This window comes from Tachyglossus aculeatus, chromosome X1, assembly GCF_015852505.1.
Source record: "Tachyglossus aculeatus isolate mTacAcu1 chromosome X1, mTacAcu1.pri, whole genome shotgun sequence".
NCBI classification, from domain to species: Eukaryota; Metazoa; Chordata; class Mammalia; order Monotremata; family Tachyglossidae; genus Tachyglossus; species Tachyglossus aculeatus.
This window is the reverse complement of record NC_052101.1, coordinates 74,803,472-74,821,768: the sequence shown is the minus strand read 5'-3', so window position 1 is coordinate 74,821,768 and position 18,297 is coordinate 74,803,472. Positions and strand designations below refer to the sequence as shown.

The window sequence follows — 18,297 nt, the reverse complement described above, 5'->3', positions numbered from 1 at the left end:
TAAAATGAGAGGGCACCAACTGAAGTTTGAAGATGGAAAGGTCAGAACAAATAAAACACCTCATCACAGAGTAGTTGTTAAGCATAAATAATTCTTTTTTTATCAAAGGAAACTGAAAACTGAAAATATCAATCAATTTAAGGGCTTAGATAAAATCATGACAAAAAGATCCATAATGGGTTATGAGAAGGAAGAGTGAAGAGGGAAAAATTAGTAACAGGGATGCCAAAACTTGAGATCAGATAAATGTTGTCTCAGCCCCATGTGCAATTCTGTATCTCATTTTTTTTCCATAACCCTGCTCTCTTCCCCACCTCAAATTCATCCACAAGCTCAAAATGAAAAGTTGGTGATCCTAATTAGGGAAAACCCATTAACAATGGATATCAAGGAGGACAACTTGACTATCCTCAAAGCTTCCTGTTGCCTATGTCAGAGACATATTTCCCTGATTCAGGAATGTCATTTCTCATATTCTAATATCTATGTAGCTAAGACTATGATGTGACTGAAAATTAAAGCCTGATTATTAAGACACATTTCAAACTATTGCAACTCTGGAAAAAAATATTAAAAAAACAACCACCACAAAGTAAGAAAACCAACCATAATCCAAACGCGGATGTGTCTGCTGGCAGGGTTCTTTTCTACCAAATTACAAATCAGCGTTTCAAAGAGGCGAGTGAGAGATACGACGGCATTGCTATTGCTTGTGGTAACCAACTCCTGTAACACAAAAGAATGTAAGAAATAAAAGTAACCAAGGCATCTCCATTGACTCCCTTTATGTTTTACATTGAATGCAGTAAAAGTTTCACTAGAAAATTAACAAATCGTGGAAAGGCCCTGTAAATCTGTATTACTACCACACAGAGACCTCCGCTCTCTCGACCCCATCCATCTTTCTGAGCACCTCACACCCCACCTCGCCTCCCTTTCCTCTCTACCCAATCTTGATGATCAGATTACTGCTCTCAACTCTACCCTCTCTACTCAGCTCGACTCCCTTGCTCCCCTTTCCCTTTGCCGCTCTCGTACCACTAACCCACAGCCCTGGATCACTGCCACTGTCCGCCTCCTTCACTCTAATGCTCGAGCTGCCAAACGCTGCTGGCGAAAGTCTAAACACCATGCCAACCGCGTTCACTTCAAGTTTATTCTTTCCTGCCTTAACTCTGCCCTCTCCTCTGCCAGACAAAACTATTTCTCCTCCCTTATTGACACCCATGCCCATTATCCCCATCAGCTCTTCCGGATATTTAACTCCCTTCTCAGGCCCCCTGTTCCTCCCCCTCCTCCTTCCCTCACCCGGAACGATCTGGCCTCCTACTTCATTAATAAAATTAACTCCATCAGGTCTGAGCTCCCCAAAGTCACCCCTCCCCCTTCTCCAACCCCCGCCCCGGCTCTCAACCCTATCTCCCATCCTTCCCAGCAGTATCCTCAGATGAGAACTTCTCCCTCCTCTCAAGTGCTACTCCGGCCACCTGTGCTTCTGACCCCATTCCCTCTCATCTTATGAAATCTCTCGCTCCGTCCCTCCTCCCCTCCTTAACTTCCATCTTCAACCACTCACTCTCCACTGGTTCCTTCCTCTTTGCCTTCAAACAGGCCCATGTCTCTCCCATCCTAAAAAAAACCCTCTCGACCCCACCTCACCTTCTAGTTATCGCCCTATCTCCCTCCTACCATTCCTTTCCAAACTCCTTGAACGAGTCGTCTACACACGCTGCCTCGAATTCCTCAACACCAATTCTATCCTCGACCCCCTCCAATCTGGCTTCCGTTCCCTGTATTCCACGGAAACTGTCCTCTCAAAGGTCACCAATGACCTCCTGCTTGCCAAATCCAATGGCTCCTACTCTATCCTAATCCTCCTCGACCTCTCAGCTCCCTTCAGCACTGTGGACCACCCCCTTCTCAACACGCTACCCAACCTTGGCTTCACAGACTCTGTCCTCTCTTGGTTCTCCTCTTATTTCTCTGGCCATTCACTCTCAGTCTCTTTTGCGGGCTCCTCCTCCCCCTCCCATCCCCTTACTGTAGGGGTACCTCAAGGGTCAGTTCTTGGTCCCCTTCTGTTCTCTATCTACCCTCACTCCCTTGGTGAACTCATTCGCTCCCATGGCTTCAACTATCATCTCTACGCTGATGACACCCAAATCTACATCTCTGCCCCTGCTCTCTCTCCCTCCCTCCCTTCAGGCTCATATCTCCTTCCTGCCTTCAAGATATCTCCATCTGTATGTCTGCCCACCATCTAAAACTCAATATATCCAAGACTGAACTCCTTATCTTCCCTCCCAAACCCTGCCCTCTCTCTGACTTTCCCATCACTGTTGACGGCACTACCATCCTTCCCATCTCACAAGCTCACAACCTTGGTGTCATCCTCAACTCTGCTCTCTCGTTCACCCCTCACATCCAATCCGTCACCAAAATCTGCCAGTCTCACCTCGGAAACATTGCCAAGATCCACCCTTCCCTCTCCATCCAAAATGCTACCCTGCTGGTTCAATCTCTCATCCTATCCCGACTGGATTACTGCATCAGCCTCCTCTCTAATCTCCTATCCTCCTGTCTCTCCCCACTTCAATCTATACTTCACGCTGCTGCCCGGATCGTCTTTGTGCAAAAACACTCTGGGCATGTTACTCCCCTCCTCAAAAATCTCCAGTGGCTACCAATCAACCTACACATCAGGCAAAAACTCCTCACTCTCGGCTTCAAGGCTCTCCATCACCTCGCCCCTTCCTACCTCACCTCCCTTCTATCCTTCTACAGCCCAGCCCACACCCTCCGCTCCTCTGCCGCTAACCTCCTCACTGTCCCTCGTTCTCGCCTGTCCCACCGTTGACCCCCAGCCCACGTCCTCCCCCTGGCCTGGAATGCCCTCCCTCCGCACATCCGCCAAGCTAGCTCTCTTCCTCCCTTCAAAGCCCTACTGAGAGCTCACCTCCTCCAGGAGGCCTTCCCAGACTGAGCCCCCTCCTTCCTCTCCCCCTCCTCCCACCTCACCTCCTTCCCCTCCCCACAGCACCTGTATGTTTGTACATATTTATTACTCCATTTATTTTACTTGTACATATTTACTATTCTATTTATTTTATTAATATGTTTTGTTTTGTTGTCTGTCTTCCCTTTCTGGACTGTGAGCCTGCTGTTGGGTAGGAACCGTCTCTATACGTTGCCAACTTGTACTTCCCAAGCGCTTAGTACAGTGCTCTGCACACAGTAAGCGCTCAATAAATACGATTGAATGAATGAATGAGTGAAACTTTTAATTCGCTCCACTTGGCTAACCCACCAGCACCTCAACTCAAACATTTTCCAAACTGAACTTCTTAGCTTCCTTCCTAAGCTCTCCCCTTCTTCCAATCAATCAATTGTATTTCTTGAGAGCTTAGTACAGTGTTCTGTATGCAGTAAGCGCTTGGGAGACTACACTATGACAATATAATGGACACATTCCCTGCCCACAATGAGCTTACAGTGTAGAGGGGGAGACAGACATTAATATAAATACATCAATTCCCAGGTTCCCACTCTCCATGGACAATACCACCATTCTCCCTGTGACCCAAGGCAAAACCTTGCCCATCCTTGACATTTGAGTATGAATGTATGGTCAATTTAACATTAAATTTTATTTTATTGTTATTATTATTATTGTATTTGTTAAGCGCTTACTCTGTGTCAAATACTGTTCTAAGCACTGGGGCATATACAAATTAATCAGGTTGGACACAGTCCTTGTCCCACATTGGATTCACAGTCTAAGTAGAAGGGAGAACAGGCATTGAATCCCTATTTTACAGATGAGGAAACTGAGGCACAGAAGTTAAGTGACTTGTCCAAGGTCACACAGCAGGCAACTGGCAGAACTGGGATTAGAACCCAGGTCCTCTAACTCCCAGGCTTGTGCTCTTTCCTTAGGCCACCCTGCTCCTCAAGATCCTCCTTAGTCCGAGTCCTCTGCTTCTCAATATTTCTGTGACTGTCTTCCTGATTACAGTGTAACCTCCTGGCTAATAGAAAATGTGTCTTGTATTTCTGTTGTTCTCACCAAGAGCTTAATATAGTACACTGTATTCAATAAGCAGCCAATGCCATTACTACTACTAATGGGTCAAATCATATATACCTTGCAATTTTTTTGACGAAATCTTAAAGCTGGTGGTATTAACCAGTCAAAAAGATTTTGCAGAAGATTTTTATGGTCGTTTTGGCACAGAGGTGCCTTTAGTGAATCCAACCAAGAAGTTATAAGTGGAGTCCAGCCTAGTTGTAGAGGCTCTAAATAAATCATACCACAGCGGCTGACGGTAGCAGGCTGAGGAGAAAAAAAGTTATATTCAGTTTTCAAGACCTTTTGATGCAACAGAGGGAATTGGTAACAATTAGATACATTAGCATTAAATAGGCAAACTCACTGAGGCCTGAGAAAGGTCCATCGTTTCAAAGATGAGACTCATGTGAGAAGACATTTGAATGATTTCCCCACTCATCAAGCACAGCTATGGAAGACAATTCCAAGAAGACTGATTAAGAATGTAACAACACAATCTTTCATACTTCCCTCTAGACTGTAAGCTCCTTGTGGGCAGGGAACATGTCTACCAACTCTGTTATATTGTACTCTCCCTAGTGCTTAGTATAGTGCTCTGCACACAATAAGTGCTCAATATTTAGGATTGATTGATTAATTCCTGACAAAAAAAGTTCTGCTAGAAAAATTAAATGCTTCCCACAATTTGTGGAGTTGAAATGAGAGTCAGATTCTACCCCTTCTGAATTTCTAACAATATAATTGCCTGAAACTTAGCCATGGCAATATTTTCTTCAACTCCAGAGTGCAGGGTGCCTGTGAGCAACCTTCTTTTCACCAGATCCTCTCCTTTCTTGGTCCTCCCTCTAGCATCATTGCCAGGGAGAGAAGTGGGCAGCTGCATTCACCCTTTATTGCATTTACCTCCTTGCTGAAACTGTTTTCCACTATTCTCAAGTGGCAGTCACTTCAGGGTTGCCAGAGCGACATTAACAGACTATCCTTGAGAAAGGGGGTAGAAACAATCCAAACTGAGATCTCGCCTCCTGCTAGGTCCCATGGCAACCATGGACCCTACATCTTTTATTCTAATAAAAAAGGCAAGTTATCCATAAGGGAAGCAGCGTGGCCTAGTGGAAGGAGCATGGGCATGGGAGTCAGGGGACCTGGGTTCTAATCCTGGCTCTGCCATATAATAATGATGGCCTTTGTTGAGCACTTACTACGTGCCAAAGACTGTTTCTAAGCATCTTCTGTGAGACTTAGGGTGAGTCACTTCACTTCTCTGAGCCTCAGCTACCTCATCTATAAAATGGGGTTTAAATCCTACTTCCTCCTACTTAGACAGTGAGCCCCAGGTAGGACAGGGACTGTGTTCAACCTGATTAACCTCTATCTACCCTAGTGCTTAGAACAGTGCTTAGCACATAGTAAGTGCTTAACAAGTACCATAACACCATACTATATAAGCTTCAACAATTAACTCCATCATTCCCTTTAAATGTGATTATATGATCCTCTCCAATTTTGAATTTAGTATGTAAAATTACTTAAGCAATCCGGCACTGGCTTTGCTTTTATTACCTTTTTGTTGTCATCTAATACTGTGTTCATGCTTTCTATCCACAGAGTGTCGATAGGGCCATCAAATACAACCCACTTACGTTCAGGTAATTCTGATGAAGCAAAGTCTCGAAAGGTATTAGCTACAATACCATCAGTCCACTGAAAGAAAGAAAACAGGGCAATTTAAAACAAAAAAAAATGAATTTATATGATGAAATAGGGGGACTTTAATAGTCTTGGTACACTGGGTATGGTAAAGGTAAGATTTCTGCAAATTCAAAGTTTCTCATTTATTGATGAAATTTTGCTATATATTTTCAAATTGATAAAGCTTTATTACCTCATGAGACACTGGATCAAACTGTCCAAAAAGTTGGCCCATAGTGATGGATTTGGGGTTTACAGTTCTGAAAATGACTTTTTGTTCCTCACCATATCCACGGATATTCATGAGATTTAAAGTCTCTGCCAGCATATGCAGAACTTTGGTCTTTCCAGAAAAAGGCTCTCCTACAAGCATAAAGCTGTTGAGGGAAAAAAGTTATTCAGAAGTGTTCTGAAAGATAATGGTAAATTAAATGATCTAATATGAAATGCTGGTGTTTGAAATTTAACACAGAAGTGTATCTTTTCTTGAACAAGTAATGTGCAGGCATGTACACGTACTACATTTCAATTAATAATTTACACATTTATTTTAAAAATATTTTAAAATGTTTACTCCGATAATATTTATAGGAGAAAAAAGAGTAATGTGCCAGTTCAAAGGATGAATGCACTTGATCACTGTGTTTATAACTAAGGTATGGATCTGGGGTGTTAAAATAGTCATTTGGGGGTCATTTCAGGTTTTGGTCTATTGAATTCAAGATGAAATCAAGTTCAAATTTTTAACAAATTAAACAAAAAAGTTCCAGTTTTACTTTAGCTTCCTCCCCCTCTCAATATTCCTCAAGGCCCACCCAGTACCACGTACCCAACGTGGGGACGATAGAGAAGATATTGGTATGGACTTGGGTGGTGATGCCAGAAATAGGAACAACTGCATTGCTGGGACTAGAAATTTAGGGGTGTGGAAGGGGGTGGAGGAAAGAAAGAGTAAGAGACTCTGCATCTTGCAGTAGCACTACAGCAGCATAGCGTAGTGGCCTGGGAGTGAGGAGGTCACGGGTTCTAATCCCAGCTCCACCCATAATCTGCTATGTGACCTTGGGCAAGTCACTTCACTTACCTCATCTGTAAAATGGGGATAGAGACTGAGAGCCCCACATGGGACAGGGACTGTGTCCAACCTGATTTGCTTGTATCCACCCCAGCGCTTCGCTTAGTACAGTGCCTGGCACATAGTAAGTGCTTAACAGATACCATAATAACAATTAATTATTATTATTACAGCACTCCTCTTCCTCTGGCTTCCCACCTAGGGACTCTTCCTATTGGATCAGCCTCCAAGCGGGGGAGAAGAATGAAAAGGAAAAACAAGGGGCAGGGCTACCCCAGGATGGAGGAAGAAAATAAAAGTGGCAGAGCTAAAGATAATTTGGCAAAAAGAGAGAATTTTTTAAAATCAACTTTAACCAAATTTTCTTAAAAAAGAACCAGAGGCAGAAAAAGGGGTAAAACCTCAGAAAAAAAAAGAGAAGTGATCCTCTATATATGAAGGTGGAGATTAAAAAAAAATGTGAAAAATAAAAGTCTGTGTGTTCCAAAAATCAGAAGGCCATGATCACAATTGAAATTCATGCCTGCTTTCCAGTCATTACTGATTTGAGAAGCCCATATATCAAGAGCCAAGGACAAAGAAGTTCAAGAGAGAAGAAAAGTCAAATTTTTACACTCTCCCTTCCATTATGCTTGGATAAACTAGCAATGTTCTTCTTCATATAATTTTTTGGATAATTAAGATATTATGCTAAACATTCTGGACAGTTTCTTATTTTTCCCTGTTTTTTATAAAAACAGTGTTAGCCCACATTCTTCCCTCAATTGTTGCAAATAATTTTTAATATAAATTATCCTTGGGAAGATGATAGCAATTTTCAAGAATCTGCAATCTTACCCATGTCTAACAATCATCATTTCATATGTCTGAATCATTTTGTCAACAAACACTTTAACGGGCTGGATGTTATGTTTTTTGCAGCAAGCATAAACACATTCCAAAAAATCCTGAAATCAAAAAATCATAAAGGCATTTTCATTTTACGAAAAAGATAAAAAGGAACATAAATCACTCAGTTTCAGATAAACATGCAATATGCTTCTAGAATGAAAATAATTTATTTTAATTACACTACTGGGTAATGTTTTTTACTTTACAAGCCAAATACATACTTTCTCAAACTACAATATATGAAAAAATAGGAGTATCAAGTACACTCTGTTCAGAGCAAAATATACTGTTTATGTTTATCTATGACTGTTAGAGAACAACAGTATTGGTATGTTTTATAAAACTGATAGCACTTAGTCCCCTATATTATGCAGAAGCATTGTACTAAGAACTGGCGAATATTCAATAAACATAAAAGACACAGTCCTTGCCCTAGAAGAGCTTATACTGCAATGGGAGAGGCTAAAGAACATTCATAATGCCATTATACATTTTTCCCCTTTGCTAATTTTATGCTGTGTGCACTGCCATGTATTCCTTTATCTGAGTCAAGAAACAAAAGTCATTTTCTTTGGCTATAATATTGTTTTCCAGAGTATTGTACTAATGCAAAGAAACCTAAGATAAGAAGTTACCAAAATAACTGAACTAAACTAATTAAACTGTATTGAAAAATTATTCCAACAAACATACTTACATTATAATCAGATTCTGGAAGTTTAATGCCAGGAAATAAGTCACTGGTTATTCCATTAAACAAGGGTATGTCATATGACAAAAACTTTGGTTCATTCACATCCTTAATTGATCTCAGAAGCTAAAAGGGGGAAATATTTATTTTACAAATTGTGACGTGCAGTACTTCCAAAAATAAGAGTCTGTAATACCTAGACAGTAGATGCCAATTCGTATTAGTGAACATTATACCCTGTACTGCTATACCACAGTGATAGCGAGAGAAACAGAAATGACCATTTTAAGTGTTGTTTAACAAAAAAAAACTCTAGAGATTCTCTCAATTTCCTTTCAAAATTTATGGTCGGCCTCCTTAAAACAACCCAGCAGTAACTTCTATAAAGTGATCTTACTAAATGAAACCCTTTCACATTATATACTCACAAGTATGTCTTCATCTTCATTCGGAAACTTCAGTTTCAAGTTTCCAGCAGCCACTAATACTGCCTTAACTGCACGCATTCCGTAGTCATAGTGGAATTGAGACGAAAGCTGTTCTGAACACAGCCTGTAGGTCATTACTATCTTCACAGACAAGGGCTTTGCATTCAGAAACCCATATGAGTAGAGAGAAATTTCTGCTATGAGGGCATAGTTCGGAACCATCATTGCGACAGTTCGAAAGAGAACCTGAAAGAAGGTAAAGGAAATACATTTTGTTACTGTATGAGAAAAAGATGAAATCTTCATATTGGGGCCTTCGATGGAAAATCTACTTTGACAAGGAGAAAAAAGAGGTCAGCCATGATAGGGATAGAAGAAATGGACTGGAGTCAGGAACTGTGGGGATGGGAGGAAGGGAATGGTCAAAGGCCAGGTGCCACAAAGACTGACCAGAGTCAGTAACTGCATCAATTAATCAATTGCATCAATCAGTCAATCATACTTGTTGAGCACCAAGATTATAAAGAATTTGTAGACACACTCCTGGCCCTCAATCTGATAACAATCTAGAAGGGAAGACAGACATTAGTATAAACTATGGCTATGTACATAAGTGCTGGGGGGCTGAGGGAGTGGTGAATAAAGGGAGCAAATCCAAGTGCAAGGCCATTGCAGAAGGTAGTGGGAGAAGAAGAAATGAGGGTCTAGCCAGAGATAAGATATGCCTTCAATAACGTTTTGAAGGTGAGGAGAGCGACTATCAAATATGAAGAGGGAGAGCGTTTCAGGACAGACGCAGGACATGGGTGAGAGGTCAGCAATGAGATGGACAAGATTGAGGTGCAGTGAGTAGGTTAGCATTAGAGGAGACAAGTGTGTAGGGCTAGGTTGTAATAAGAAAACAGCGAGGTAAAGTGGGAGGTGGCAAGGTGATTGAGTGTTTCATTGCCTACGGAAAGGAGTTTCTGTTTGATGCAGAGGTAGATGGGCAACCACTGAAGGTTCTTGAGGACTGGGGAAACATGGACTGAACTTTTTTGCAGAAAAATGATCCTAGGAGCAGAGTGAAGTAAGGACTGGAGTGGGGAGAGACAGGAGGCAAGGAGGCTGCTGCAGTAATCAAGACAGGATAGGATAAGTGCTTAGATTAACATGGTAGTGGTTTGGATGGAGACGAAAAGGCAAATTTTAGCGATGTTGGGAAGGTTGAACCAACCAGATTCAGGTCTGTAGCAAAGGTCTGACCATCATTAGGGTTGAGTCAGCATGGAAAGGGAGATGATCTTTTCACTGTCGAAGGTCAATGTCATTGCTGGGAAATGTCCCTTCTTTCCACATGGGATGCCAATATTTGACTTCCTTTTTTCTTTTTTTTTTAAACTCCCTCATGATGTTCTTTCTGGTGCTAATTCATCCGCCGCCGCCACCCCTGATCCCTGGGTTTCCAGCTCATTCTGAGCCAAGGGATGAATGAGGTCAGACACACTGGGTTAGCATATCAGACAGGGTCAGGCACAGAGGGTTGGGAGTTACCTAGAGGTTGACCATGACAGAGAAAAAAGGAATGGATTGGAGTCAGGAGCTATGGGGATTTTTTTTTGGGGGGGTGGTGGCGAGGGGGACAGGAAAGGGAAGAAAATGGCCTAGGGCCAGATGCCACAAAGACTGACTAGAGTCAGCAGTTGCAAGGATGGGGAAAATGTAACTTCCCCAACAGCACTTAACCCTCCAATCTGACAAGCCTGGACCTGTTCAGCCAATAGGGTACGGGTAATAGACAAAATTGGAAGCTGCAGGCATGGGGCAGAAGGGTCTGCCAGGGGTGAGTTCATTCATTCAATCGTATTTATTGAGCACTTACTGTGTGCAGAGCACTGTACTAAGTGCTTAATATGGAGTTAGAACGAGCACGGTGGGTTGGGAGCTGTGGAGTAGAAGATGAGCCAGGGAGGCTAGGGACATGGAACTGGGGGAATTGCATGAGATCTAGGAGTTGCATGGATGAGGGGCAATCCAAGTGACAGGGAGTGGAAGATTTGGACAGAGATTAGGATCGCAGGAGGTGAGAGGAGGGTGCGGATGTAGGAGCCGTGGGGAAGAAAGATAGTCTGGATCTATGGGGGACTGGAGAGGGATTTAACAGATGGTAGAAGGTTAGGTAGTCATGTGTCCCCCCCCCCCCCGATCAAGGCACATCTTGGGAGGGAAAGGGATGACAAGATCACAGATCTGAGGAGGTGCTTCATATCCTCTCCTGATCATTTGTGGAGCTGGACCCTTTACCCTTTCGTTTTCCCAGATGACGCCCACTACCTCTAACTCCATTTCTTCTTCAATCAATCAATCAATGGCATCTATTGAGTGATTACTGTGTGCAGAGCACTGTACGACATGCTTGAAAGAGTACAATACAACAGAATTAGCAGACCAGTTCCCTGCCTATAATACGCTTACAATTTAGAGAGAGCTAACTCTTGGGATTATCAGGATCGGGAGAAGAACTGGGTTCTCAGCCAAGCTTTCAAAACCAATTTTCAGGTGACTATGGCATGATCAGGAGGTACTTGCCACAGGGCAACTCACCTACCCACTACTGTTGCAAGTAAATGCATTCTACTGTTGCATTTCCAAAAGGTGGGGAGTAGAGGTAGGGACAGAATGTCGGAGGGAGGGGAAAGGAAAGGAAGTTCAATAGCAATGTCCAAGGATGGAACAATAACTCTGGAGCTAATAATAATTATTATTATGGTATTTGTTAAGTGCTTACTGTGTGCCAGGCACTGTACTAAGTGATGGGGTGGATACAATCAAATTGCTTTGGACACAGTCCCTGTCCCACATAGTGATCAGTCTTATTTTCCATTTTACAGATGAGGGAACTGAGGTACAGAGAAGTGAAGTGACTTGCCTAAGGTCACACAGCAGATAAGTGGCGGAGCCGGGATTAGAACCCATTACCTTCTGACTCCTAGGCCCGTGCTCTATCCACTACGCCACGCTGCTGGTGTTAGAATGCAATTCCTACCTTCTGGGAAACTCTTTCAACTTGACAAGCTAGGAATATCATCCCAAAGCCTTAAATTAAATTATTAATTGAGGAGCAACTATACACCAATCACTGGACCATAAAAGCACACACAGAGAAAGAAGCAGCATGGTGTAATGGATACAGCATGGGCTGGGAGTCAGAAGGCCATGGGTTCTAATCTCGGCTCTGCCACTTGTCTGCTGTGTGACCTTGGGCAAGTCACTTCACTTCTCTGTGACTCAGTTCCCTCATCTGTAAAATGGTGATTGAGACTGTGAGCCCCACTTGGGACAGGGACTGTGTCCAACTGGATTTTCTCGTATCCACCCAAGCACTTAGTACAGTGCCTGGCACAGAGTAAGCCCTTAAATACCATAATAATAATAATTATTATTATTATCAGAAATGAAGATGACTGTGAGCATGTTTAGCACAGTGCTCTGAACACCGTTAGTGTTCAATAAATACCACTGATTGACTATGAACCATTTTTCTGAATCTGCAAAGTACTACGGACTGATAACCCGATTTCTAAAGCAACTCTACCAGTGCTGCCTCCATGCAGTACGTAACACCAAGTGGTAAGACAGATACATAAAAACAGTGGGGGCCTAGAACACAGTTAGTCCACTATAATCAAAGTAATGCACATCACACTGGACATGTGACGTTAATGGACAATAATACCCTACCCAAACAATAGCTCTACAGCGAGCCGAAATGAGGTGACATACAGGACAGTGAACGGAAGAAAATTTTTGAAGATACAATGAAGCAACCCTTTAAACAAACGAGGTAACTGTTGTGGAGCAGAAGCTTTGGGAAGATAGTCACACCAAGAGGGATAAATGAAAACGGTTCCAGGGACTGTGGGTAGGAAATAGCAACAGTCCAGCAAGGGGCACTCTTTACATGCACACATTGCAGAAGGGGTTATCAGTCATGCACTGGTCATGACCACCACATTGCACACACTGATAAAATCTCACCATCAGAAGCATCATCTTCCAGCCCAAAGAATATCTATATCTATAACCCAAAGAAAGATATCTGTGAGGTAAGCCTCAAAGTTAACAGGCTAGAAAAAAAAAATGGTGGCATAAGTGCAAACATTGCAAAATAAATCCTCACCTGTTTAATAAATCATTTTTGAAAATTTGAATTATTTGGGAAAAATATTACCTTGAGATTGTCAGGCAATTCAGAACGTCCTGCATACCCAGGATTCATAGTAATCGCTACAAAACAGTTTGGATTCAGCTTCAATTCTGTCCCTTCAAAATTAAACACTTCCAACTTCAGTTGAATAGCTCTCTGAATACAAAGAATTTGCTGAGCTACTACAGACAACACTTCCAGCTCAATTCGATTAAATTCATCAAAACATGCCCAAGCACCTGAAGAAGCCAGTCCTTTAAAAAACTAAAAACAAAGACGGGATGATTTTGTTAAAAATAAAGAAGACGTGTTCAACGGGTTAACTTCAAATAATAATTTAATTATGACAATTTAAATTATAAGCCAAAGAATGAGAACTACACATTGTTTAGTGTGGTGTGGACATCCACTTGATGTTTAAATAGGAATTTGGGCTTTATTTTTAATTTGTTATTTGTTTTTAATCAATAAAATGCATGTACGGATTTGTATTTAAGAAGCAAGCATTTCATGCATTTACCTTTCCCATAGCTAAGTAATCTAGCCCATCTGAACAATTGAAAACAACACACTGTACAGCCAGGGCTTTAGCCAAGTCCTTTGTAGTTTCTGTTTTTCCTGTGCCTGCTGGGCCTTCTGGAGCTCCTCCAAGATTTAAATAAAAGGCTCCAATCTACCAAAAAAAATAAAATAATTTTAAAGGATTCAGTTATGCTTAGTTGAGAAACACTGAACAGAGACATTTATAATAAAATGATTACTGAAATCATGTTTAATTCACCAGAAAAGACTACAGTACTCAACAGGGAGCAGATGGGAAGCAGCGCGGCCTAGTGGATAAAGCACAGGCCTAGGAGCCAGAGGACCTGGGTTCTAATCCCAGCTCCACCACTTGCCTGTTGGGTGATCTTGGGCAAGTCACTTCACTTCTCTGGGCCTCAGTTTCCTCAACTGCAAAATGGAGGTTCAATATCTGTTCTCTCTCCTACTTAGATTATGAGCCCCATGTGAGACAGGGACTGCATCCTGCACTTAGAACACTGCTTGACACATAACAAGCACTTAAGTACCATAAAAAAATGGCATCTATCATTGCTATCATGCTAGTTCCAGTGGCAACCTACACTATGTTACTGTACGATTTGCGTCATTTTTGCCCCAAATTCACCTGAATGTAATAGGAATAAAAATATTAAGGATCGACTGGAGTCAATGCACTGTACTAAATTCTTGGGAAAGTACAACAGAAGTAAGAAGCACATTCCCTGGCCATAAGGATCTTACACTCTAACACGGAAGATAGACTTAGAATTACTTAGAAAGAGAATAGTCTGAATAAATAATTGACTGTACAATTGATTAGACATACATACACAAGTGCTGAGGAAAGGAAAAAATAAATACTTATGTGCTAGAGGTGGCTGCCAGGCTGATAACTTGGGAGTTGGGAGTAACAAGACAAAACCATAACACAGTATGTATGTATATATATATATATATATACACACACACACACACACACAGGCAAATGTACAAAAATGGAAACATTTTCTCTGATAATCTTTTCATTTTTTCATACTTATTGAGCAGTTACTGTGTGCACATTCCCTGCTCACAACAAGCTTATAGTCTAGAGGGGGAGACAGACATTAATATAAGGCAAAGTACTTTACAAGTATCAAATAATCAATCAATGGTATTTATTGAGTGCATACTGGGTGTAAGTACTGTACTAGGCACTTGGGAAAGTACGATGTAAGAGTTGGTAGACACATTCCCTGCCCACAATGAGCTTACAGTGTAGAGGAGAGGCAGTCATTTATATAAATAAATTATGGATATATATATAAGTGTTGTGGGGTTGAGGGTGGGGAGAATAAAGGGTGAAAATCCAAGCGTAAGGGAGAAGAGGAAATGAGGGCTTAGTTAGGGAAGGCCTCTTGGAGGAAGTGCACTTTTAATAAGGTTCATATCTATCACATCTATCATCTATCTTCACTGCATTTAGGACACTGGAGAAACTGGGAGCATTTTAAATTAGAAAATCAATTATGAAAACAGGTCAAAGTCTCAAGGCATGGATTCCCAGTCCACAACTCTTTCTACTAGGCAATCAATCAATGCTATTTATTAAGCACTTACTGTGTTCAGAGCACTGTACTAAGCACTTGGGAGAGTACAATATAACAGAGTTGACAGACAAGTTCCCTGCCCAGAAGGAGCTTACAGTCTAGAGAAAATGCTGAAGGATGCTCCCTAGGAAGATACTGGCAAATCCTTCCCAAACTGATATCGAGTCTTATGGTGACAATCAATCAATCAATGGCATCTACTGAGCGCTTACTTTGTGCAGAGCACTGTTCGAAGCACTTGGGAGAGTACAATACAACAAAGTTGGTAGACATATTCCGTGCCCACAATGAGTCATTTACTCAACACAAAACTATGAGGCATTTTTTATGCTTAGTTTTTGCTTTACTCAAGTGTTTTTATTCATCCTATCAACTAGCCATCATATCAGTTTATTCTTAAAACCTAACTACTTTTTTCTCCTGTATACTTTGCCATCAATACCTTGGTCTTCTTACTTTCTTCTGGCTCCCAATTTTCTTCCTGCTTTTATATTTACCTAAATTTCCCTGATTTTACTGAGCTCTTCAGTACATAGGTTAAAGGTTTTATAGAATCATAGAGATGGAAGGGACCACAAGATACTATTAGGCCTAGCCCCTCCCACCAGGGAAATTATATAACTAAACCCAGCCAGATCAGACATTTGTTCATTCTTCCTTTAAATATCTCCAAAGACGGAAACTTCACAATCTCCTCAGAGAGTCTACTTGTGAATGCTTTAATCACTTTGTGTCCTTTTTCTCTGGGCTCTCTCTGGTTTCTCCATACTGTTTTTGAAATGTCATTACCCAAACTCGACCCTGTACTGTAATAAGGTTCTGACTAGTGCAGAGAAAGAAGTAGAATGACTTCCTGACGCCTGTGCCAACAGGGCTATAATATGCAACCGAGTACCTTGTTGGCTATTTTGTAACTATTATATTACTATAAATGCCTTGTCTATCAACTCTATTGTACTGTACTCTCCCAAGATCTTAGTAAAGTGCTCTGCAAACACAAGTACTCAATAGATATCATTGATTCAACCAAACTAATCTTATTTATTGAGCACTTAATCCCCTTCACTCCACAGAAACCACCCTCTCAAAGGTCACCAATGACCTACTTCTTGCCAAATCCAATGTCTTCTACTCCATCCTAATCCTCCTCGACCTCTCGGCTGCCTTCAACACTGCGGAAACCACCCTCTCCTGGAAAAGAGCCAACCTTGGCTTCACTGACTCTGTCCTCTACTTGTTCTCTCATCTCTCTGGCCATTCATTCTCAGTCTCCTTCGTGGGTTATTCCTCTGCCTCCCACGCCCCCTCACTGTGGGGGTCCCTCAAGGTTCAGGTCTGGGTCCCCATCTATTCTCCAACTACACCTACTCCCTTGAAGGACTCATTCGCTCCCATGGCTTCAACTACCACCTCTATGCGAATGATTCCTAAATCTACATTTCCAGCTCTGATCTCTCTCCCTTCCTCCGATCTCGCATCTCCTCCTGCCTTCAAGACATCTCTACTTGGATGTCCTCCCGTCACCTCAAACTTAACATGTCCAAAACAGAGCTCCTTACCTTCCCACCCAAAGCCTGTCCTCTCCCAGATTTTCCCATCACTGTAGATGACGCCACCATCCTTCCCGTCTCATAAGCCTGTAACCTTGGTGTTATCCTTGACTCCTCTCTCTCATTCAACCCACATATTCAATCCGTCACAGTGCAAAGTAAAAACACACATTATGGAAGAATGGAAGAGTACAGTATAACAATAAACAGACACATTCCCTGCCCACAACAAGGTTACAGTCTCTCCCTTAGAAAAAAAGCAATTTCACCATACTCCTTCCAATCTTCACTTTCAGACAGGAGCTAGCAGAAATAGTTTTCCTGACTCTTGATAGATAGATGTTTTCTTTTCATCTCTGTACCTTCTTCCTTCCTGCCTTCTTGAAGTCTCTTCTTGTCCTCCAACAATTTGCCCCTTGTCTTATCGCTCATCCTCTGCCTGTGTCTCTTCCCCTCATTTCCCACTCTGACCTGACACTCCCCCCGACACCCTATCACTCGATTAATCAACAGCATTGATGGGACCTCTACTATGTGCAGAGCATTGTCCTGTGCTTCAGAAAACACAATCTGGAGTCCCCCGCAGTAAGAATGATAGGTGAGCCTCAGTTCCGAGACTTCACAACCAAGAACCTGCCCCGGGGAATTGCTTATTTTGGTAGTGGCTCGAGCAAGGCAACTCGCAACCTCTCATCACCGCCAGTCGTATTCCTGCTGGAAACATGCTGGGGCACGGACTTCAACAAGCAAATACGCAGGCAGGGGTGCGGCATATTGCAAAATGCAGGTGCAGTCTTTGCTGACATCAGCTGGCTTCAAGAACTGGGACGAGGACCCATGTCCCCAGATTCTCAAAGTCCTGTTCCCAGTGGGGTAACATCAGGGCTTGAGAATACAAAGCAGTAAAAGACACAGTCCCTTCCCTCAGGGAGTATACAATCTAATGGGGAGAAAGACCAACATAGGTTGCTTACCAACAGAGAAAGCAGGAGGAAAAACACAGCTAGAAATGGTCATGCCAAGGGTATGGGAAAATAAGTAAATGAACACACGGGGTACATAAATCAATACCCATACAAATGCAAGGAGGCTAACAGTGCCTGATAGGATAACATGAGCTGGGGCAATGGAAATTAGTCAGGGAATACCTCCTGGAGGAGGATGGTTTTCAGGACTGCCATCTAGCAGATTTGAAGGGCAAGGCAGTCCCAATCAATCAGTGGTATTTATTGAGAGCTTACTGTGTCCAGAGCACTGTACTAAGCACTTGGGAGAGTACAACAGAATTGGCAGACATGGAAGGGGGGAAGAGCACAAGTGAGTTTTTCCTCCACCTTTCCCCTCATCTCTTTGCCTCTCCTCTGCTGTCCTTCGTCACACCTTTCTGTCTTTGCTTCCTCTCCCTGGCCTTCTCATGATCTTCCCCTACCTTGCCAGCTCATCACCACTGCCTAACATTTTCTTTTCTCTCTCTGTGTCTCATCTTCTCTTCCTTCTGATCTCTCACTCACATTTCTTGGTCCCCCTTTCTCTGGCCTCTGGTTTCCTCCCTCTTCCTTCTGTCAGGATTTCTGTGTTCATCC

At 42.3% G+C, this 18,297-nt stretch overlaps 1 protein-coding gene across 1 annotated transcript in view; it reads right to left on the bottom strand.

The window, feature by feature from the left end:
• Nucleotides 1-18,297, bottom strand: part of DNAH12 (dynein axonemal heavy chain 12) — a 139,613-nt gene that overhangs the window by 75,753 nt on the left and 45,563 nt on the right. The window contains exons 26-35 of the mRNA XM_038772261.1: nt 13,553-13,705; nt 13,057-13,296; nt 8,847-9,092; nt 8,425-8,544; nt 7,674-7,783; nt 5,955-6,138; nt 5,633-5,773; nt 4,434-4,517; nt 4,145-4,333; nt 607-726 (exon numbers count right to left, since the gene is read on the bottom strand). Of these exons, the coding sequence (XP_038628189.1) occupies nt 607-726; nt 4,145-4,333; nt 4,434-4,517; nt 5,633-5,773; nt 5,955-6,138; nt 7,674-7,783; nt 8,425-8,544; nt 8,847-9,092; nt 13,057-13,296; nt 13,553-13,705 (1,587 nt within the window). The remainder of the gene's footprint in view (nt 1-606; nt 727-4,144; nt 4,334-4,433; nt 4,518-5,632; nt 5,774-5,954; nt 6,139-7,673; nt 7,784-8,424; nt 8,545-8,846; nt 9,093-13,056; nt 13,297-13,552; nt 13,706-18,297) is intronic.